The 24,302-nt window shown below is 42.3% G+C and overlaps 1 protein-coding gene across 1 annotated transcript in view; it reads left to right on the forward strand.

Annotated features, from left to right (window-relative positions):
• The window catches only part of LOC126281618 (guanylate cyclase soluble subunit beta-1), a 198,408-nt gene that overhangs the window by 58,663 nt on the left and 115,443 nt on the right, over window positions 1-24,302 (forward strand). The window contains exon 6 of the mRNA XM_049980738.1: window positions 22,174-22,327. Coding sequence (XP_049836695.1) covers window positions 22,174-22,327 — 154 coding nt within the window. The remainder of the gene's footprint in view (window positions 1-22,173; window positions 22,328-24,302) is intronic.

The following is a 24,302-nucleotide window of genomic DNA, read 5'->3' on the forward strand; positions in this document are numbered from 1 at the left end:
GGTAGAATTTTGCACAGAGCATAACTTAATCATCACTAACACTTGATTTAAGAATCATGAAAGAAGTTTTATACGTGTAGGAGGCCTGGAGACACTGGAATGTTTCAGACTGAATATATAATCGTAAGACAGAGATTAAAAGACATTTCGAGGTGCAGATGTGGGCTCTGACCAAAATTTATTGTTCTGTAGATTAAAACTGAAGATACTGTAAAAAGGTAGAAATTTAAGGAGATGCGGCCTGGATAAACTGAAAGAACCAGAGTTTGTAGACAGTTTCAGAGGGAGCAACAAGGAGCCTGGAAACAGAAGGGGAAAAGAATAGAGCAGAAGAAGAATGGGTTGCTTTGAGAGATTGAATACTGAAGGTAGCACAGGATCAAGTAGGTAAAAATACCACTGGTCATATAAATCTTTGGGTAACATAGGAGATATTGAATTTAATTGATGAAAGGAGTAAATATAAAAATGCAGTTACTGAGCAGGCGAAAATGAATACAAACGTCCCAAAAATGAGATCGACATGATGTACAAAATGGCTAAACGGGAAGGGTGAGAGGACAAATGTAAGGATGTAGAAGCACATATCACTTGGGGTAACATAGATGTCACCTACACGAAAATTAAAGAGACCTGTATAAGTATCAAGAACTCGGATGAAAAACAAGTCTTAAGCAAAGAAGAGAAAGCAGGAAGGTGGAAAGAGTATAGAGCGGGTCTGTACAAGGACGATGTACTTATGGGCAACATTATGTAAATAGAAGAGGACGCAAATGAAGATGGGAAACATGATACTGCACGAAGAATTTGACACAGCAATGAGAGCGATAAGTCGAAACAAGTGCCACGGAGTAGACAACATTCCATTAGAACTACTGATAGCCTTGGAAGAGCTATCCACGACAAACCTCTTCCATCTGGTGAACAAGATGTATCAGACAGGCGAAATCCCCTCAGACTTCATGAAGAATATAATAATTCCAGTTCCAAAGAAAGAAGGCGCTGACAGGTGTGAAAATTACACTACCAGTTTAACAAGTCACTGTCGTAAATACTAACACGAATATTTTACAGAGGAATGGAAAAACTGGTGAAAGCCGACCTCGGGGATGATCAGTTTGGATTCCGTAGAAATGTAGAAACGAGCGAGGCAATACTGTCGTATTTATCTTAGAATAAACTTTGAGGAAAAGCAAACATATGTTTATAGCATTTGTAGACTTAGAGAAAACTTTTGACAATGTTGACTGGAATAATCTCTTTCAAATTCTCAAAGTGTCAAGGGTAAAGTACAAGGAGTGAAAGGATATTTACAATTGGTGCAGGAACCAGATAGCAGTTATAAGAGTCGAGGGGCACGAAAGGGAAGTAGTGGTTGAGAAGGGAGTGAGACAAGGTTGCAGTCTGCCCCCGATGTTGTTCAGTCTGTATACTGGGGAAGCTATGAAGGAAATAAAAGAAAAATTGGGAGTAGGAATTAAAATCCAGGGATAAGAAATAAAAACCTTGAGGATTGCCGATGACGTTGTGATTCTCTCAGAGACAGCAAAGGAACAGTTGAAAGGAAAGGATAATATCTTGAAAGGAGAATGTAAGATGAACATCGAAAAATGCAAAACGGGGGTAATGCAATGTAGTCGACTTAAATCAGGTGGTGTTGAGGGGATTACATTAGTAAATGGGACACTTAAAGCAGTACATGAGTTTTACTATTTGGTCGGCAAAATAACTGATGATGATAAGTATCAGGAAATCTTTTGTGAAAGTATTTGTATAGAGTGTAGCCATGTATGGAAGTGAAACAAGGCCGATAAACAACATAGCCAACAAGAGAATAGAAGCTATTGAAATGTGGTGCAACAGAACAAATGCTGAAGATTAGATGGGTAAATCATTTAAACTAATGAGGAGGTACTGAATAGAATTGGGGAGAAGAGGAATTTTTGGCACAACTTGACTAGAAAAAGAGATCTGCTGTTAGTACACGTTCTGAGGCATCAAGTGATCACCAATTTAGCATTGGAGGGAAGCTTGGAGGGTAGAAATCGTAGAGGGAGACCAAGAGATGAATATACTAAGCAGATTCAGAAAGATATAGGGTGCTGTAGCTACTCGGAGATAACGAGGCTTGCACGGGATAGACTGGCATGAAGAGCAACATCAAACCAGTCTTTGGACTGAAGTCCACAATAAAAAAAAAAATTATCCTACTGCGTTATTACTTCTGTATGTATCACGATGTCTTCATAAGCACCGCCAACTTCGTCACTTAATCCGTCGTTGACTGCACACAAATGAAGAATGGTAATATTGTCTTAGAAATTGTACAGTGTCATGTGAGTCAATAGTTTACGTCATTAGTACCTATCTCTAATCATCGCAGAATGTTTAGAAATGGTTCAAGGAACTCCGAAGGGTAGACATTCGGTGTGCAAGTTGCGTCAGTTGACTTAACTAATAGCTAGTCACAGATCATCCTTGCAGCCTGACACCGCTGAAACCCCAACATAAAATTTCGCAGTAATGTTTTCCAATATTTATTCACCTCCATGCTACGCAGAGCATCTTTACGTCTGTGAGTACCACCAATTTCTTCCTCGTTCATGCCATCTTACACTCGCTACAAACGGGAGCAGTAAAATACTGTACAACACTGACATGGTGCCAGAATGTTTTTGGCAGTAGTCTGAACTGAAGTTCAGTCATTATTTTCATTGACTTGTCGTTATTACTTCCAGAATAACGAGCATAAAACGTCATCCGAAATTCTACTGAGTGCTTTCGCAGAACATTAATTTGAATAATTAGTTCATGAGCTCACTCGAAGCGTAAATGGTTGCGAAAGCATAATTGATATTTTAGGAACAAATAATCCTGGACAAATAGTGAGTATTGTGACGAATACAGGGATAAGCGACCACAAGGCAGTTGCTGCTAGGCTTAATACCATAACACCTACAACCATCAAAAAGAAATGAAAAGTATATATATTTAAAAAGGGTGATAAAAATGCTCTTAACGCCTTTTTAAGAAACAGTAAGTGCAGGTTCGAATCCTGCCTCGGGCATGTACGTGTGTGATGTCCTTAGGTTAGTTAGGTTTTGGTAGTTCTAAGGTGTAGGGGACTGATGAGCTCAGAACTTAAGTCCCATAGTGCTTAGAGCCATTTGAGCCATGTGAATGTTTTCTAAGAGATAGTATCGACAGCAATTGAGAGATATATACCACACAAATTAATAAGTGATGGTACTGATACCCCACAGTACACAAAACGGGTCAGATCGTTGTTGCACAAGCAACGAAATAGCATGCCAAATTTAAAAGAACACAAAATCCCTAAGATTGGCAAAGTTTTACAGAAGTTTGAAACATGGCGCGTACTTGAATGCGAGATGCTTCTAATAATTTCCACAATGAAATTCTGTCTCGAAATCTGGCAGAAAACCCAAAGATATTCTGGTCATACGTAAGGCACAGCAGTGGCAAGACGCAATCAATATCTTCACCGCGCGATAACAACAGTGAAATCACTGATGACAGGGCATATTAAACACGGTTTTCCGAAACTCCTTCACCAAAAAAGATGAAGCAAATATTCCTGAATTCCAATCAAGAACAAATGCCAAGATGAGAAACATAGAAGTAGATATCCTCGGATTAAAGAAACAGCTTGTATCACTTAATAAAGGCAAGGCAGCATGGTTTCAAAAAATATCGTTCTTGAGAAATACAGTTATCTTTTTACTCTTGAAGTAATAAGTGCTATCGACAGGGGATGTCAAATTGATTACATATTTTTAGATTTCCAGAAGGCTTTCGACAGAGTTCCTCACAACCGTCTTCTAACCAAACTGCGTGCCTACGGAGTATCGCCTCAGTTGTGCGACTGGATTCGTGATTTCCTGTCAGAAAGGTCACAGTTCGTAGTATTAGACGGAAAGTCATCGAGTAAAACAGAAGTAATATCCGGCGTTCTCCAAGTAAATGTTATATGCCCTCTATTGTTCTTGATCCATATTAATGACATAGGAGACAATCTGAGTACCCGTCTTAGATTGTTTGCAGATGATGCTGTCATTCAGGGTCTTATATAGTCATCAGATGATCAAAACGACTTGAAAATGATTTAGATGAGATATCTGTATGGTGCGAATAAAACAAATCAGCTAAATTTCGATTACGCGATAAGTCACACAAATCTGAAGTCTGTAATTCAACTAAATACTTAGGGATTACAATTACAAATAACCTAAACTGGAATGATCACATAGATAATATTGTGGGTAAAGCAAACCAAAGACTGTGATTCACTGCAGAACACTTAGAAGGTGCAACAGGTCTCCTAAAGAGACTGCTTACACCACGCTTGTCCTCCCTATTGTGGAGTATTGTTGTGCAGTGTGGGATCCGCATCAGGTGGGACTGACGGATGACATCGAAAAAGTACAAAGAAGGGCAACTCGTTTTGTATTATCGCGAAATATGGGAGATAGTGTTACAGACATGATATGTGAATTGGAGTGGCAATCATTAAAACAAAGACGTTTTACGTTGCGACGGGATCTTCTCATTAAATTTCAATCACCAGTTTTCTCCTCCGATTGCGAAAACATACTGTTGACACACACCTATATAGGGAGAACTGATCATCACGATAAAATAAGAGAAATCAAGGCTCGCACAGGAAAATTTAAGTGTTCGTTTTTTTCCCGCGTGCCGTTCAAGAGTGGAACGGAAGAGAGAAAGCTTCAAGGTGGTTAGTTGAACCCTCTGCGAGGCGTTTTATTGTGAATAGCAGAATAATCACGTAGATGTAGATGCAGATGTATTTTACAGTAACTGCACTTAGAAAAAAAACATCCTGATTAACAAGAGAGTTAGGCTAATAACGCGCAGATTAATGAGAGCCAGATAAACGAGGTACCACTGAACGTACTAGTATATACGCATGTGCGCGCTCGGTGAGAGAGCGTGTCTGTGTGTGTGTGTGTGTGTGTGTGTGTGTGTGTGCGTGTTTTCCACGATACCTTTGCAGCACACAATGCAACTTCAACGAAACTTGGCAGACACACTGCTTTTTGCTAGAAGCCAATTATCGTGCTTGTAAAACACCTTTAACACCACTATTTATAGCTGTGGACAAGAGAAAGGAAAGTTGACAAAAGACTAGGGAAAGCTCTGATATAGTTTCAGACATAGTTTAAAATGAATTACTCTCTGAAAGAAGGAGTGAGGCTGGAGAAGGAGTGTGAGGGACGGGTGCAAGTGTTGAGGCGAACCCTCCGTCCCCCCCCCCCCCCCCCCCCCCCCATGCCCTCTGTGAGGCATCACAAAATATTTGAATTTGTGAAGTTTGAGGTTTTGTATTGTGCAAGTCTATCCGTCTAGGTACTCTGAATAACTTCAGATGAGTGAGTTGTGATGTCCAAAACTTCTATCTGGGGGCCTCGTCTGGATTCAAGATCTCGTCCCAGTTTAGAGCATGTACATTGAAAGAGGATTTTTCCTATTATGGTTATCAGTAAAAAATGCCAAGACAATAATAAAATTTCACTGTAGTGTGCAGTAACTGACGTTTAGTTGCGAGTCCATCTTGTAAGTTATTGGTAATGAGACGGTGATCGAAGAAGACTGAATCTGATTCCGTGTCGCCGTCGAGTATAGGACAGTAGTATGTTCTTTACATATGCCCTTTAGTATGTTGAAAATTGCAGTCGATTTTGGCATTAGAAGTTTTACTTGTTGTAGCAGACCTGTCACCTGATAGTATATGGATGTGACTGAATTGTCGTTGTCGCTGCTGGCGGCAAAGTCGTTCATGAAACTGCTTTTATCTTTAAGTTCTGCCGCAGTAGCATAAGTGCCTTTAAAACTTGAGACCAAATCACATTGCACAGCGGATAGGAGACTGCACGTGAGGGCAAAAGGTAAATGAGCAAATCTGTAAATGACGACGTCCTTTGTAGTTTGCTTAATTGCATCTTGCCTCTCCTTGACACGAAACCAGAAAAATCGCGTTAAATCTCTATCCCTTCCATACAGTGAGACTTATAAGAATGCTTGAGTGCCGTCACCACCAATGACCTTTTAATATATCCTGAAACAAATTAATTTAGATAGTATTTCAAGTAACAAATTCTGTCCTAAATCTAGTGTGTCATTAAGTAACGTTGAATCATTTTGTCTTGATGAAACATTAAATGCAAAACTCCATTTTCTAATGATCAGCCTTTCCGTTTTCCCTGCTTGATGAGGAAGTATGGCATACTGATCCTTTCGACGTACTCATTTTCAATACAAAGGAATATCTATGAGTAATACATCTCGGAAACATGAACCTTATTATAAAACTTCCTTCGTAACGACGTAAATTGTCTTTCTGCGTTGCGATGAGAAGAAAGTATCATATCTTTGTTTCTTACTAATGAAACTACCTTCCTGCCTTCCACTATTTGGAATGTATCATGGAAGTTCCGCAATAGGGCGGCGTGTTTCGATGAGAGTGATCGTTCTTGTTCTTTCATCCGCATCAATTCTAAGACCCAGTTGTGACGCACGTTCTTGTCTAAAGATGAACAATCCATTGTTTCCGATGCTCAGAGGGCCGCAACACCCTGAAAATGTCAAACCAAATGTTGTATCATCTGAGTGTTGGTCCAAGATCTGGCCAGGACCCATCGGAAACTTTTTACGAAAATTACTGGATGAGGTCCTCCTTTCTTATCTGGTATGTGCACGTGAAATTGACGATGCTTTAGAAGACTTTCTTGCATCAATATTGTAGATAAAGCATTCACTGGCCCCACATCGCCTTACGAGTAGTCTGTATATGGGTTTGGATCATGCTTTACTTCCCGATTCAACATTTCAGGTTGCCGTGAAGCGATGTATGTTCATTGTTGCTGCTGACCCTTACTGTTAGAAGCTCGCCTACATTGTTGCGTGCAGCGGATAGCTCCTACTGTAACTTATTTGCGTGAGCTTCCACACCTTGTTTCCATCTCGGAAGTTCAGATGTTTTATCTTCTTTGGGATTGGTCATAACATCTGCGCCTGAGTTTTGTATTACTGTAAGCAATTCGTTTTTTAATGTATCATTAACATGGGCATCTTTTTTATGCAACCTGTTAACAAAGTCGATGTTAATGCCATTTGTGCAGTTAGACACTCCATAAGTGATTCATCTTTGTTCTGTAACCAGGTGACAAACTCATCGTTCATCTGGCTGCTTTCGGATGATATCTGTTTTACAACATTTTGTAACTCAGACTAGCTATCTTTCAGTTCCTTTACATCGGATTTCTGTTGCAATATTGATTCGTGTAAACCTTTATACACAATTTCGAAATTTTCTAGCTTATTCGTCACTGTTTCTAGACTAGCATTCAGCCTAGTAAGTAGATAGGATTACACTTCTGCTAAATGCTTAATACCTTCACTCTTTTCTCCTCGATACCTTTACTAATTAGTAAAGATCACTCATTGACAAACTGATTACAATATTCATCCATCTGATTTTAATACGCGCACAAATTTTTACAATTGGTTCCTGTTCCTCAGCAAGATGATAAAATTTTTCTGTATCATTGTGGCTAGTCCCTTACGTAGCTCAGCAAATGGACCTGACACAGCACATGGTAAGTCAATGTCTTCTTCGGGTTCCCACGGTAAATCTACATTACTCACACCGAAAATTGCTCCTTCGATTTGTTGATCAGGAGTCTGCTGACCGTCATTTGATTACCGATTTTGCATATCATTCTCTTCTACAATCATCAGAACTTTAGCGACTTCACCCATTTCGATTCGTTTTTCGAATATATTATTGAAACCAAAATATTCACTTTTCCTGCAACAACTTCTGTTACACAAAAAGTTATTTCCTGATTCCATAAGGACCATCTAGCAGCGTCTCGACATTGCTTTCGCGTTAGCTACCTTGCGACGGGTTAATTTTCAATTAACATTCTACTAAATGAAGGTGATGTAAGTCTTCCTAACGACCACAGAGGCTAGCAATGTTATCAGCAAATCTTATCATTTGTATTCTTTCCCATGCCTGTCCATGCCTCCAGTCACAAACCTTTAAAACTTTAATGCGCAATAAGAAATCTTCTTCCTTTTCAGAATGTGTGTGGTTCTCGTCTCTTTTTCTTTGTATTGCGATATAGATTACAGTTGCTTTTGGACAGTGATCATTCTCCATTATCGTAACACGACTATATCACGTTAAATTCGTTGGTTTGAACACCATCCTTATATTTGGGTAATACTTCCTTTCGCGTTTAGAGCATTTGTGATTCCCTTATTCCTTCTTTTTTGGAGTCTGGATGCCTATCACGCATATATATCTTCACCAAAAAATATCACAAATATGGTTCACATCCCTCTGAGCACTATGGAACTTGACATCACACACATCCATGCCCGAAGCGGCGTTCTAACCTGCGACCGTAGCAGTAACGCGGTTCCAGACTGAAGGGCCTATAACCACTCGGCCACAGCGGACGGCAAAAGTATCACATTTGCATGCTTGCACAGCTTCTTTTCACTGTCCTTCATTCGCCACCACTCAGCTTCTGAGTACATAGGATATTTTCAATAAATTTCATGTACATTGAGGCTTGTATTGATTTATTTTAATTTTAGTGGAGAATCTGGTAGATTTCAGCCCTTGAGTTAATTTTGTAAGCTCCTTATTGTTAACAACTGTGGTAAAGCGTTTGTAAAATTTTGTGATGTAAATATACGAAATTCAATAGCATATGTGCGTTGGTGACATATTGGTAATTGTGTATAGGTGACTTTAATATTTAACTGAGTTTCGAGTTTTTCTATTTTCCTTTTAAAGATGTACTGGCAATATACGGCTTGAATTGCGATTTGCACGAATGTGAGACTCTTCTACACATGACGGGAATAACGAGACTGCTGGCAACTGTAATGAAGTGAAGATGTGAACAGTTTTCCGAATTGCCTCGCAGTGTCAGTCAGTCGCAGAAATAACTGGAGAGGCTTTTTGTCTAGCGTTATAATGATAATTTGGGTAGTGGACTAGAATCAGCTCTGCTTTTTAATCGATCACCATTCATAGAATTTAACTGAAATTTACGCACATTTTCAACATTAATCTTATTCCTCTTGTACCTTTTCGAAACGGAGCCTTTCTCTGTAGTGACTGTGAAAATTATTTTTGTAGCATTCTCTTTCTGAAAAACCTAGATCCAAGAAATCTTTTTATCTATCCCCTTAAGACTTTTAAATGTGTGACTTGATTGACTGAGTCATCATCATAGAATGGATTTCTCACCACTAAAGCTTTGTATTGAAAATTCCGAGGTTTATTGCAGTTAAGGAGAATCTGTTTCTTATAAGCCATGATCTCAAGCTAAACGCTTCCCTCTAGACTACAGCATTTCAGTCACATTCTTCTTCCTTTAAAAAATCTCATGTGTCGTCTGTGAACACCTACCTTGTTTGGCTACAGATCATTGACATACAACAAGAAAATTAGTGTACTAGAATAGAGTCCGTAGGTATCACCAATTATACAGATCTTCATCCCGTTTAACTCTTTTATTCTTTTCTACACTCCTGGAAATGGGAAAAAGAACACATTGACACTGGTGTGTCAGACCCACCATACTTGCTCCGGACACTGCGAGAGGGCTGTACGAGCAATGATCACACGCACAGCACAGCGGACACACCAGGAACCGCGGTGTTGGCCGTCGAGTGACGCTAGCTGCGCAGCATTTGTGCACCGCCGCCGTCAGTGTCAGCCATTTTGCCGTGGCATACGGAGCTCCATCGCAGTCTTTAACACTGGTAGCATGCCGCGACAGCGTGGACGTGAACCGTATGTGCAGTTGACAGACTTTGAGCGAGGGCGTATAGTGGGCATGCGGGAGGCCGGGTGGACGTACCGCCGAATTGCTCAACACGTGGGGCGTGAGGTCTCCACAGTACATCGATGTTGTCGCCAGTGGTCGGCGGAAGGTGCACGTGCCCGTCGACCTGGGACCGGACAGCAGCGACGCACGGATGCACGCCAAGACCGTAGGATCCGACGCAGTGCCGTAGGGGACCGCACCGCCACTTCCCAGCAAATTAGGGACACTGTTGCTCCTGGGGTATCGGCGAGGACCATTCGTAACCGTCTCCATGAAGCTGGGCTACGGTCCCGCACACCGTTAGGCCGTCTTCCGCTCACGCCCCAACATCGTGCAGCCCGCCTCCAGTGGTGTCGCGACAGGCGTGAATGGAGGGACGAATGGGGACGTGTCGTCTTCAGCGATGAGAGTCGCTTCTGCCTTGGTGCCAATGATGGTCGTGTGCGTGTTTGGCGCCGTGCAGGTGAGCGCCACAATCAGGACTGCATACGACCGAGGCACACAGGGCCAACAGCCGGCAACATGGTGTGGGGAGCGATCTCCTACACTGGCCGAAAACCTCTGGTGATCGTCGAGGGGACACTGAATAGTGCACAGTACATCCAAACCGTCATCGAACCCATCGTTCTACCATTCCTAGACCGGCAAGGGAACTTGCTGTTCCAACAAGACAATGCACGTCCGCATGTATCCCGTGCCACCCAACGTGCTCTAGAAGGTGTAAGTCAACTACCCTGGCCAGCAAGATCTCCGGATCTGTCCCCCATTGAGCATGTTTGGGAGTGGATGAAGCGTCGTCTCACGCGGTCTGCACGTCCAGCACGAACGCTGGTCCAATTGAGGCGCCAGGTGGAAATGACATGGCAAGCCGTTCCACAGGACTACATCCAGCATCTCTACGATCGTCTCCATGGGAGAATAGCAGCCTGCATTGCTGCGAAAGGTGGATATACACTGTACTAGTGCCGACATTGTGCATGCTCTGTTGCCTGTGACTATGTGCCTGTGGTTCTGTCAGTGTGATCATGTGATGGATCTGACCCCAGGAATGTGTCAATAAAGTTTCCCCTTCCTGGGACAATGAATTCACGGTGTTCTTATTTCAATTTCCAGGAGTGTATTTAGGAAAGGATCCAGTTGTGAGCTTTTCATCCAGTTCCATAGTTTCTTAAAGGTCCTACATATAAATTATCATGCAACTGTACAAGCAATTTATTTCATCGAGGAGGATACCATTCTCAACATTTTCTTTACCATTGCTATGATTAGCATTTTCCCTTGATGAGTGTCTGACAGGAAGTCACGTGTACTGGTATGTGTTCCTCTTCTGCTGTATACAGGGTGTTACAAAAAGGTACGGGCAAACTTTCAGGAAACATTCCCTACACACAAAGAAAAAAATATGTTATGTGGACATGTGTCCGGAAACGCTTACTTTCCATGTTAGAGCTCATTTTATTACTTCTCTTCAAATCACATTAATCATGGAATGGAAACACACAGCAACAGAACGTACCAGCGTGACTTCAAACACTTTGTTACAGGAAATGTTCAAAATGTCCTCCGTTAGCGAGGATACATGCATCCGCATTCCGTCGCTTGGAATCCCTGATGAGCTGACACAGCTCTGGAGAATGGCGTATTGTATCACAGCCGTCCACAATACGAGCACGAAGAGTCTTTGCATTTGGTACTGGGGCTGCGTAGACAAAAGCTTTCAAATGTCCCCATAAATGAAAGTCAATACGGTTGAGGTCAGGAGAGCGTGGAGGCCATGGAATTGGTCCGCCTCTACCAATCCATCGGTCACCGAATCTGTTGTTGAGAAGCGTACGAACACTTCAACTGAAATGTGCAGGAGCTCCATCGTGCATGAACCATATGTTGTGTCGTACTTGTAAAGGCACATGTTCTAGCAGCACTGGTAGAGTATCCCGTATGAAATCATGATAACGTGCTCCATTGAGCGTAGGTGGAAGAACATGGGGCCCAATCAAGACATCACCAACAACGTCTGCTTAAACGTTCACAGAAAATCTGTGTTGATGACGTGATTGCACAATTGCGTGCGGATTCTCGTCAGCCCACACATGTCGATTGTGAAAATTTACAATTTGATCACGTTGGAATGAAGCCTCGTCCGTAAAGAGAACATTTGCACTGAAATGATGATTGGCACATTGTTGGATGAACCATTCGCAGAAGTGTACCCGTGGAGGCCAAGCAGCTGCTCATAGTGCCTGCACACGCTGTACATGGTACGGAAACAACTGGTTCTCCCGTAGCACTCTCCATAAAGTGACGTGGTCAACGTTACCTTGTACAGCAGCAACTTCTCTGACGCTGACATTAGGGTTATCGTCAATTCTACGAAGAATTGCCTCGTCCATTGCAGGTGTCCTCGTCGTTCTAGGTCTTCCCCAGTCTCGGCTCATGGGCTGGAATGTTCCGTGCTCCCTAAGACGCCGATCAATTGCTCCGAACGTCTTCGGTCGGTACATTTTCGTTCTGAAATCTGTCTCGATACAAACGTAGCGCGCCACGGCTATTGCCCCGTGCTAATCCATACATCGCATGGGCATCTGCCAACTCAGCATTTGTAAACATTGCACTGACTGTAAAACCACGTTCGTGATTAACACTAACCTGTTGATGCTACGTACTGATGTGCTTGATGCTAGTACTGTAGAGCAATGAGTCGCATGTCAACACAAGCATCGAAGGCAACATTACCTTCCTTCAATTGGGTCTACTGGCGGTGAATCGTGGAAGTACAGTACATACTGACGAAACTAAAATGAGCTCGAACATGTCCACATAATATCTTTTCTTTATTTGTGTGTGAGGAATGTTTCCTGAAAGTTCGGCCGTACCTTTTTGTAACACTCTGTATAGCCTTATCAAAATCCCTCGAAAACATCATATCCAGAAATGACATAATACTTTTCCATAGTTCTTCCTTGCATGTGTTTACCTAATACTTTTAATCGTACTCAGCTCAGTTACTAGCTATCCTTCACGGTATAGATTCCGGACCAAAATCTCTTTTGTTGTATGTACAAGAGGCGCATCCTTATTGTTAAGTTCTTAAGAGCACTACATATGAAGTAAAGAGAGTCCAGGTATATTTTAATCTGTGCTGAAAAATCGTCCAAAAATTGACTTAATACCCTTGAAGAAAATTAGAAATCACTGGTTGCAAAACAAATGTTTTATCAATGGTCTTGATTGAATTAATCTTTTAAAATGACCATTTCTTCAGCACGAACCACCTTCAAATCAGACTGTATCATATACAAGAGTACCCTGCCCATCTATCAGCAGAATTCACAGACTACGTGGCAGGATAGATAGTAGACTATTTTATCCTGTGATGTAGAATGCAAATTTTGCTCACTGTTGTACAGGGTACTCTTGTAATCGATACAATTAGATCTGAAGATGGCTCGTGACGGACTGAAACTGGTCATTTGAAAAATTAATGCTATCAAGACGGATAATCAAAACTCTGCTGAAAAATCTTGCCAGTGCACACCATACTGCAGAGCTATATTTTCGTTCAGAATGCAAATCTGTAGTTTACCACAAAAATGCCGGATTACGTATAATGTTCAGAGGAAAGCAGTAACATTTTAAAGTATCCAAACACCTTGTTGGCAGTGATAACGGAAAGTGACATAGCTTCGTCGTTGCTTATTGGAAACAGGCATGAATGCCTGAATATAAGGGTAAAATGCTTGACAACTGGGAGGAAAACAATACATATTTGGTTAAAGATACCACTATAATTGGTACTGGGATATAAAAGGTCGTGTGGAAGTCTAGAAGACATGCAGACTCTTTTGTGCCAGGAACGCTCGGCTAAGAATTGTCATTACTCCGTACGAAAAGATAGTTCAGCTATACGATCCTATTACGTCTTATGGTTTATCACAGAAGTTGATTGCTAAAATACTACCTGCAAAAGGGAACACACGGGGTCGGGTTGTAGCCCCCCACCCATCCGACCCAACACCCTGTCCAGAAAGGAAGTCGTTGCTGTTTACAATGGCGCCTGAAGAAACTTAGAACGACTGTCTAGTGTCGGTGACGAGATTGGAGGACACTCGGAGCGAACTCATTTTGGCGAGACTTTACACTGTGGGGAGTTCATCTCGTCTCCGCACAGCAAGTGTATTGCCCCGCAGTTCGGTCCCTGAGGTGAGGGATCGCCGAATCACGGCAGGGCCCCCGAAACGCAACTGTATCCTCCTCTTGCGCAGAACAAACTTTGCCACTTACCCCAGCTAGCTGTTGTCACCTAGTAAGGTGCTCATGTGCAAAGTTCCTCCTCGGTTTCTCAAGTAGACTGAAGGGACTGCCACTTCCAGGAAGTGCAGTAGGATCAGTAATGTCATAACAGGTTAGCAAATCAATAAACCTGCAAAGAAAATAGGACAAGGTAAGAAACGTACTGCAGGATGAAAAATCTGCAAATCGCTGAGTCAGTAATTTTTTAATCACTTTGTATCAAAGAACTTTTTCCTCGTAACAGGAAGGAAGGTTAGAATTTATCATCAAGTCGATGTCCAGGAGACTGGAGACAGTCGCAGCTCTGGCTCTGATGCGACGGGATTGTGGAGACGCTGAGCCATGTCCACTTTCCTGGAATCTTCCAGGAATCTGAAGGGACGCAGAAAAACAGCAAAATATAAATCAAGAGGTCCGGAGAAGTAATTATATCCTGTCATGTAGAATAGTGCTGCAATGGAAACACTGCAACACATCGGTTAATTGTGCCGTAATGGGTATAAAAATTTGTTTTCATTTGTTTGTGAAATAGTAACAACGTTAACAAGTAAGACATTTGGATTTGAATTTTCTCGAGACACGTAAGTAGCACTCATACAGCACAAATAATGAAACATGTGCGCCGTGTCAAGATTACCGCTCACTATATATCTTCCTTGGTTTTTATGCCGTTACGGGCTTGACGTGCATACCTGGTACAGTATTTCGTATGGCCATTATAGCTGTCAAGCTTATTTCACGGTGTACTGCCCCACCCCCTTCTGCAAAAAATCTTATAATTTGGTTTTAAACACTGGAACGTCAATAATCATCACTTTCAAATTCGATACCGAACCTCTCGATGTCTAGGATTCTTATTTGGCTTAAACAATCACACTTAGCGGCATGGATAGTCTGCCACGTACACGACTCGTGCAATCCGCAGCATTATGAGCTGCAGAAATTTTTCGCGAGGAATGTAGAGATACAGGCTATTGAGGTTCGAATCGTGATGTCACGACTGATCAGTGAATTTCTACGTTAACTCTAAGATCTGACAGTACCCTTTTACCTATACACTCTTAGTAGGAAGAACAATAATGTAAAAATTGGTCCGATATGAATATGCTGGAAATAATCGCTCGCTCTTCCACCCAAGGGAGACTGCATCACATCGTTTCACTGGCCAGAACTTTAATATTTTGTAGCAAAATACCAGGTTATTTCACAGTTCATCGTGAAACCAAACACAGCGCAGATTTGCGCAGTACATTCGGAAAGCATAACAGCTCATTATAGCATTTGCCCTACCTCTCAAATACGTTGTGCTTCATATTGTAGTTGGTGATAGTCGGGATTTTCACCTTCTAAAGGGTCACTCATAAATTACATCAAAGACCCTCTAATTAAATGGAAATGAGCGCTGGGTCAAATATAGGTATCTTACATTGCCATCCTGGACAAGATAATAGCGGATGTGGTTTGTCGCAGCCTTTCTCCAGACTATTATGAAGTGGCAATTGTCTATCTCTTGCTGCGTATGACCGTAAAGAGTGCCTGTGCGCAGAAGTAATGTGTTGTTGCAAGTGGGGGAAGGGAGAGGGTGAAATCCGGTGCCAGCACAGAGCATATTCTTCTCAACAGCTTCGTGTCTGCGTCTCACTGCAGGTTTTATATCAACGGTGTCGCGTGGCTTCAAGCCGTGGTAGACTGCGGAGAGTTTTGAAATTTTAGTCAGGAAATGGGTCCAGTTGGTAAGGATTAGGAACTTGACATCATTTAGGCACCCTTGATGTCAATATATGTTTGGCGAAAGCTTATTCCAGCAAAACTATTCTGTCGTATAACCGTAATATACTGGTGATGGAAACATTTAGTGGCAACTCTGGGGCCGCTCAGTTCATTCCACATTTAATTAATTACGTACAGTCGCCACCCAACTAACCTGGAAAATCCAGTTATGAGAAAGGGAATTAATCACTGCTATGATCAACATTAATTATGCACTCATATTGATTAAAAAAACAGAATGCCTTGAACGATTAGAAATAGGACGTCCATATTCACAGGACACGCACGTCAGTATGTTCTGTAGAAATGATTAGCGGTTCAGTCACCTCCGTTTGGCCCGTGTCCTGTTGCGTAGTAGGCACAGGGTCCGCCATGGACCCTATAACTTGATGCATGCGTGATGGGATCCACGCGCATAAGGTGGAAGTGGCGTCTTGAGGTATAGCTTTCCGTGCTGCATTCACTTGCTTCCAAAGTTCATCTGTAGTGGTTGGCATTCGGTCACAGCGCTGCACCTGTCGTTACACGATATCCCACACACTTTCGTTTGGAAACAAGTTTGGTAATCTGGCGGGCCAGGGTAAAAGATTGACATTCTGTCACACCAAGGAGGCACGTCTTCGTGTAGCATCACGTCCGCCTGCAGTGCCTTGTTGAAAAATGGCGTCTGGGGTGTTCTGCAGGAAAAGTATGGTTACGGGTCGCAGAATGTTATTCATATAGGTCACAATGCCCTGGATATGCACCAGCTTGCTGGCCCGTGTGGCCGAGCGGTTCTAGGCGCTTCAGTCTGAAACCGCGCGACCGCTACGGTCGCAGGTTCAAATCCTGCCTCGGGCGTAGATGTGTGTGATGTCCTTACGTTAGTTAGGGTTAAGTAGTTCTAAGTTCTAGGGGACTGATGACCTCAGATGTTAAGTCCCATAGTGCTCAGAGCCATTTGAGCCATTTTTTATGCACCAACTGTGCACTCCACACCGTAAGGTCTTGAGTTGGCGCTGTATGTCTTCTGCGAATGCAGTCAGTGTGATACCGCTCCACCTGCCTGTGGCGAACCAAAATGCGGTCTTCATTTTTAAACAAACAGAACCTGGATTCGTCCGTAGCTGATGCACGTTTGCCGCCTAGCATGTCTCTGCAGATTCGTCAAAGGAAGGCGAGAAGTGGACGACGCGCACGTAAAGCATGTCATAATAAACAGCGACGGACTGTCACCCCTGACAGTGTACGGTGTGTTACACCGGTGTTCCACTGTTGCTCCAGAGCCGAGGTGAACGCAGATCTCTCCTGCAATGCCATTCGTTTAGTGTCGACCCTCTCTTCGTATTCTACGGTCTTCCGTGAAACCTTCTGCACACACCCGCAGCACTACCGAGACACTTCGTCCCACACGAGCAGCAATTTCTAGGATAGATGCATCACAATATCTCACGCCAATAATGTACCCTCTTTCAAACTCACTGATTTGACTCTACAGTTCGCACGTACGTCTGTGAGGCATCCGGAATGTCTACTCAAGTCACTATGTTCTGTTTGTAGCGACAGCGAGAGCCGCATTCACATTTTACCGGTGGGCGGTATTGTGCCATGATATCGATGTATAACTTGAACTCGTGGGCTGACATGGTTCACACGCTAATCATTTCTTCAGAGGGCACTAATGTACATGTCCTGTGAATATGAACGTCCTACACTGAAGAGCCTTAGAAACTGGTACTAATCTGCCTAATATAATGTACTCCCTCAGTGAGCAGGCGTAAGTGCCGCAACACGGCGTGGTATGGACTCGACTAATGTCTGAACTGGTGCTGGAGGGAATTAACGCCATGAATCCTGCACGGTTGTCCATAAATCCGTAACAGTACGAGGGGGTGGAGATCTATTCTGCACAGCCCTCCCAAGGCATCCCGGGTATGCCCAATAATGTTCATGTCTGGGGAGTTTGGTGGCCAGTGGACGTGTTTAAACGCAGAAATGTGTCCCTGGAGCCATGCGGTAGCAACACCTGGGTGTGTGATGTCGCATTGTCGTACTGGAAATTCCCAAGTCTGTCAGAACGCACAATGGACATGAGTCGATGCGGGTGATCAGGCAGGATGTTTACGCACGTGTCACCTGTGAGAGTTGTCTCTAGACGTACCAGGGGTCCCATATCACTCCAACTGCGCACGACCCACACCATTCAGTCTCCACCAGCTTCAACAGTCCCGTGCTGGCATCCAGGGTCCATGGATTCATGAAGGTGTGTCCATATCCGCACACGTCCACCCATTCGATACAGTTTGAAACGAGACTCGTCCGACCAGGCAACGTGTTTCCAGTCATCAACAGTCCAATTTCGGTGTTGACGGGCCCATGCGAGGCGTAAAGCTTTGTCGTGCAGTCATCACGGGTACACGACTACCGAAAGCCATGTCGATGATGTTTCGTTGAGTGGTTCGCACGCTGACACTTGTTGATGGCGTAGCATTGAAATGTGCAGAAATTTGCGGAAGGGTTGCACTTCTGTCATGTTGAACGATTCTCTTCAGCCGTTGTTGTTCCTGTTCTTGCAGGATCTTTTGCGTCCGCAGCGATGTCGATTTGATGTTTTACCGTATTCCTAATATTCACGATATACTCGTGAAAAAATCTTACGGTAAAATCCCCACTTCATTACTACCTCGGAGATGCTGTGTCCCATCGCTCGTGTGCCGACTATGACACCACGTTCAAACTCACTTAAATATTGGTAACCTTCTATTGTAGCAGCAGTAACCGATCTAACAACTGCGCCAGGCACTATTTCTCTTATACAGGCGTTGCCGACCACAGCGCCGCGTTCTGCCTTTTTACGTATCTCCGCATTTGAATACACATACCTCTACTATTCTGTCTAGCGCTTCAGTGTATCTCCAGTCGCTCACAGTGTTCTATTTTTTTCTGAAAGTTAGTATATATCCTTATCTGTTTCCCTCAGCAGGTCAATTACTATCAAATTATTCATGAAGTATATTCTTTCAGAGTGAAACGCAACAGGAGGTTAAGTCTCGACACAATGTTTTACATTCTGACTGAGAAACATGAAAATAATTGACCTACAAAAACTATTGCGTTTAGGAAAAACGCCGGGTTGGATTATTATCCTTACTCTAACGGGGAAGTTGTTGTTTGATAAACAGTTGAAAAGAACAGTTAACTTTTAACGTGCCGATATCATTCCAACGAAAAGTATGTTGGACACTCAGGGAATTCATGAATATAGTTAGTAAAAAATGGCAGTAGGATAGGATAAATTCACAAGCACACTAAGTTCATGCTTAAACACTGAAGGAAGTCAGCCCTTGACCATGTGACTTCAAGTCACTAGGTCTATGCCTTCCATTACATACAGGATGCATTAAAAATGAAATGGCACCGAGCATTCACACAGAAAGGAAGCGTACGCACAAAGAAAAACACGTGGATGCAAACCTAATAAAATGAACCGCTCGCTAATTTTTCGGATATTTATGAGATAAATTAAATTGATAAATATGCGTCACGATAGTAAAAAATTCAAATTAATTGCATAAGAAACTAGTGAACAATAAATATCTGGAGGTGACGACTCAACGCACTCATCTGTGACGTTGCCTATATGAACAAAGCGAGTACCCGAATTAAATCCAATGAAAACATTCAACTACAGTGAGTATTTATCATCATATGAGTTTACCACTCAAAAAATAGAACAGGATAGTGCTAAGGGCACCTAGAAAGAATTCATGACCGAGTGTGGTACCACTCAAAAGAAAGCTGCAAAATTACCTACGAAACTGAAACGAAAATGAATTTACGACGATAATTGAAACCACATTCATACTAGAGTACGTTCACATGCAGATTCTCACGTAATGGAAACCATTCTGCCAAAACCTCTACACATTGTGATAGAATGCATTTCCAAGACAAAGTAAATCTCATAAAAAGCTTAAAAACCAGCAAAATGCACCATTTCCTACTCTTAATACACTATTAAATATCATTCTCAGAATATCGCAGAGAAATAAATTTAATCAGAATAATTTAATCAGAATACTTCAGATAGCCTGAAGACTTACGAAAATCACATTCTAAGCGAAGTCCCTAATCTCACTCTTCAAGCTACGATGTCCATTCACCAATCATCCAGCGCCAAGTGCCTTAGCATCCTTTGCGATAACGAATCCCGACGTAAGCGGAACTGATTCATAGGGTCTCTCCCGCCACCAGGCTACCGACAGTGAAAATGCCACGTTAGACCGATGCAGAAATAGGTTGGTGTGAATCGTTTGGTTACATTATTGTGAAATATGCATGTCCCACTGCTTAGTTTTCTCATGGGTTGGATCAAAAACTCACCGACAATTCGAGGTGCCAGTATGGAGGCATCATGAAACGTGAGAAAAATAATATGAAACATTTTTGACAGAAACGTTTCAAAGTTTGTGTTGGTGACATCACCTGTGGAGGAGCTGCCTTTGTGTGACTTCTGAAATTTTCCCGGCGTATTTTATTTCTTCTTCCAGTAATTTTCGGGTTTTCTGCCGGATCCCATCAACATTCTGCCACAATATTTCGGCCCAGAGATGTCCGCCCATCCTATGGTGAGTAGACGAAGAACTGAAGAGACCTGATGCAGTCATTTTATTTACAGAGAATTCCGCGCATGGCGGTCTAGGGCAGATGCGTTAGGAGGTGACATGAGCGAGGCAGCCAAGTTGTGTGTGCTGCCCTCAATGGTCAAGAAAGAACAAACTAATCTCTGAATATCACCTGAACATGTCGATTCCGTTGTGACCGCATCATTTTAATAATAGGATTCCAAATTTTATCAAGCTGAAAGCCGTTGTCACGATTCATTAAATTATCAGCAAGACGTATTTCCACGGGTTCTTTAATCTAGAGTCCCAGAAGCTTAGAAAAAGGTGCTAAAATTTTGGTGTTATTGCATTCCATTGAATGTCCCATGGAAATGCAATGTTGTGCCACTGCTGATTTTAAAGGTTGCCGCAGACGGGTGTGTGTCTTTCGTGTTATACACAGCGTTCCCAGGCCGTTCGAATCGTCTGACCTATATATGCAGAGCCACACCCACAGCGAATTTTATAAACACCCGCCTTCCTCAATTGTAAATCGTCTTTAACGGTTCCAACGGTGGACGGAAGATGACGTCAAATACGGAAGGCCACGCGCATTACAATAAGAAGCAACGCTCTGGGAAGACTGATGATGACTATAAATCAACTGTGTTCCTTCTACATGCCGGTAACGTGTTTTCTAAAATAGGAAGAATAATATTGTCATCTTCCGTCCACCAGCAAAGAGCAGGCCCTTAGTTGGATCCATTAAAGGCGATTTACAATGGAGGAAGGAGGGTGTTTATAAAATTCGCTGTGAGTGTGGTTCTGCGTATATAGGTCACACGACTCGAACGGTCCAGGAAAGCTGTGTAGAACACGAAAGACATATCAGTCTGCGGCAGCCTTTAAAATCAGCAGTAGCAGATCATTGCATTTCCATGAGACATTCAATGGATTACAATAATATCAAAATTTTAGCACCTGTTTCCGGCTTCTGGGTCTCTAAAGAATCCGCGGAAATACGCCTTGCTGATAATTTAATGAATCGTGACAACGGCTTTCAGCTTGATAAAAATTGGAATCCTATTATTAAAATGCGGTCACAACGGAATCGACATGCTCAGTCGATACTCAGCGATTAGTTTGTTCCTTCTTCACCACAACTTGGCTGCCTCGAGCGTGCCACCTCCTAACGCATGCACCGTAAAACGCCAGCACGATTCGCATGCGCAGAATTCGCTATAATACCATGACTGCATTTGGCTCTTCAGTACATCGTCTACTCACCTGAGGATGGCTGGTCGTCTCTGGGCCGAAATATCGTCGCAGAATGTTGATGCGATCAGGTTGCAAACCCGAAAATTAATCGAAGCTCCGACAGTATTTAATAAACCTGTAGAAGAGTATTTCATTTGTGAACAGCCTCACTTTGGATAGAGGAACATCACTGTGTAGCTACTCGTTTTAAACCCAGATCCCTCTATAGATATTTGTTTTATTTGGCTCTAGTTTCTACAGACTACTTACCACACACGACCACAAAAATACCCAGTCTGGAGTGATGACCTGTCTTATCATTGAGTTCTTGAAATCATTAGTACCCACTATATGGATCTTTAGTCTCTGTGTGCTTTCAGACGGTGGCCAGCAAACTACACGGCACCGAGGTAGATGTGCAGATTCTTCGTACCAAGGAAGAGTGCGACCACGTGCAGTTCCTCATCACAGAGCAGTCTGGACCGGGCAAAGTGGCTGCTCCAGAGGTGCACGAGGATGACACGTTGTCACTTGGTGAGGGCCTGCATTATATACATGTCTATAAGACCCCTTGGTCCAAAGGATGACTTGTTAAAGTGGTTCTACAGTGCACTTACACTGTCACTTCAGTTAGTTTTAGGTCATGTGCAAGCCGTATCCAAAGGAAGCAAGCTTAGCGTTTAAAATCCCGTCGACGACGAAATCTCTAGAGTCTAAGAAAGGACTTCAGCCGTGTCCTTTCTAAGTCTCAAGATACCTATTGAGTCACAAAAATTCCAAATTACGATGGCCAGCCGAGAATTGAAACTTCTGTCCTTCAAAATAGATCCTGCCACAGACCATTAGATATTAGAGATTGGGTGGAAGCTCAGATAGAGCAAGAAAAATACATAGTTCTCTACCTGTCACGGTCGCCAAGATGAGAAGTTAATTTTAAAGTAACTAATGTGCAGATATATTGCCACACGTCGCTTATTATTTGATTTATCTGACTGGTTTCGCTCATCAGATGCGTGCGTTCATAGGTATTCATTGCCCACGTGATAACATGTTAAAAGCGTGTAAGTTCCATGGCTGTACATATGACATCACGGTCTTTAGGATCACCAGAGAAACAGATCTCTCGTCCTCAGGTACGATGTTCTAAACGATTCTTTGACACTGACCACTACAAGAGTTTAACAGAAATCCAGATTTTTCTTCCTCACTGGCAAAGAAAACATTTCCGAAATATCTTTCTACCTGGTCAGACGTTGTGTTCACAGACTGCTGTGCTGCTACAAAGACATTTGGGGCTTCAAACAAAGATTTTTGAATTCTAAGTCGAAACTCATGAAACATGTGAAGAGGCAGGTGCGCGCCGTGTAAAAACAGTTTTAGTATCGTACCTGAGGACAAGAAACTTGGTCATCTGTTGATCCCAAAAGACTCGTCGGCTCAAGTACAGTTGTGGGATGTTTTAAGCATTTCTTTACAGATTATGGTTATCATAACGATTTTGTATCACAAAAAATATAAATGTAAAACGTTAAATAATAATATAAAAGCTAAACAGAGACATGTAAAATAAATAATTACAATTATGTTGAATGTTTCGATATTTTAATTGCATATGCTAGAAATAATCTGACAGGATATTGTGTACAGCTTACTTTCCACAAATAGTTTTTCATAGACCAGATTTATAGCACACATATGTATGTGTCTAAAAAGCTTCTTTGACCCTCGCTCTGCCACAGACTTGCTATCTGCATTCTGTGTAGAGTGTGCTTGTTGTTACAGCTGTACTGTTCGCTAAAAGTTGTCTCCTGTGCTGAGATACGATGTTATCATAATATTTTTGGAAAACTATTATGTGAAAAAACTAAATGTTTTTCAGATAGTCTGATATCTTCACTTGAGAAAGTAATGAATTTCTTTTCGTTTTATTTCATAGTTACTGTGCTTCATCAAATTAAGCAAAACTCTGCGTGAAATTGTAAAGATTTTACAGAGATAAAAATTCATTGAGTAAACTGTGAATATGGTCGATTTTTGCTCATACACTGCAGTACATGGAATGTAGATAAGATTTCGAAATTTTATTTAAAACTGAATGCAGAATGATACCTCAGTTCGTTTTCATATTACTAGGTTTTATTTCCGAAGGACATGATGCAGCCATTCACGTCCTTGCGCATTGCGAATCATGTGCTCATAACATTTTTCGTTTCTCACAAACTATCCAAGATAAAGAACCGAGATTTCCTTGAAAATGGTAGCACGCAGTAGGGTGCATATGTTGTACGAAGAACACTTGGGACTTTTATTATTCTCCGTGATATGGAAGTAACTCCTTCGCAGCAGGGAGGGATCCGCGGCTCAGGACGCATTCAGATATATATATATATATATATATATATATATATATATATAGTACAGTACGAAAGCCGAGGTGGTGCACCTATACACGTCTACAACAAATGAGAAATGGAGTAGAAGGATGTATACACCCTCACGGCAGCTAAAC

Source organism: Schistocerca gregaria, chromosome 7 (assembly GCF_023897955.1).
Source record: "Schistocerca gregaria isolate iqSchGreg1 chromosome 7, iqSchGreg1.2, whole genome shotgun sequence".
Classification (NCBI taxonomy): domain Eukaryota; kingdom Metazoa; phylum Arthropoda; class Insecta; order Orthoptera; family Acrididae; genus Schistocerca; species Schistocerca gregaria.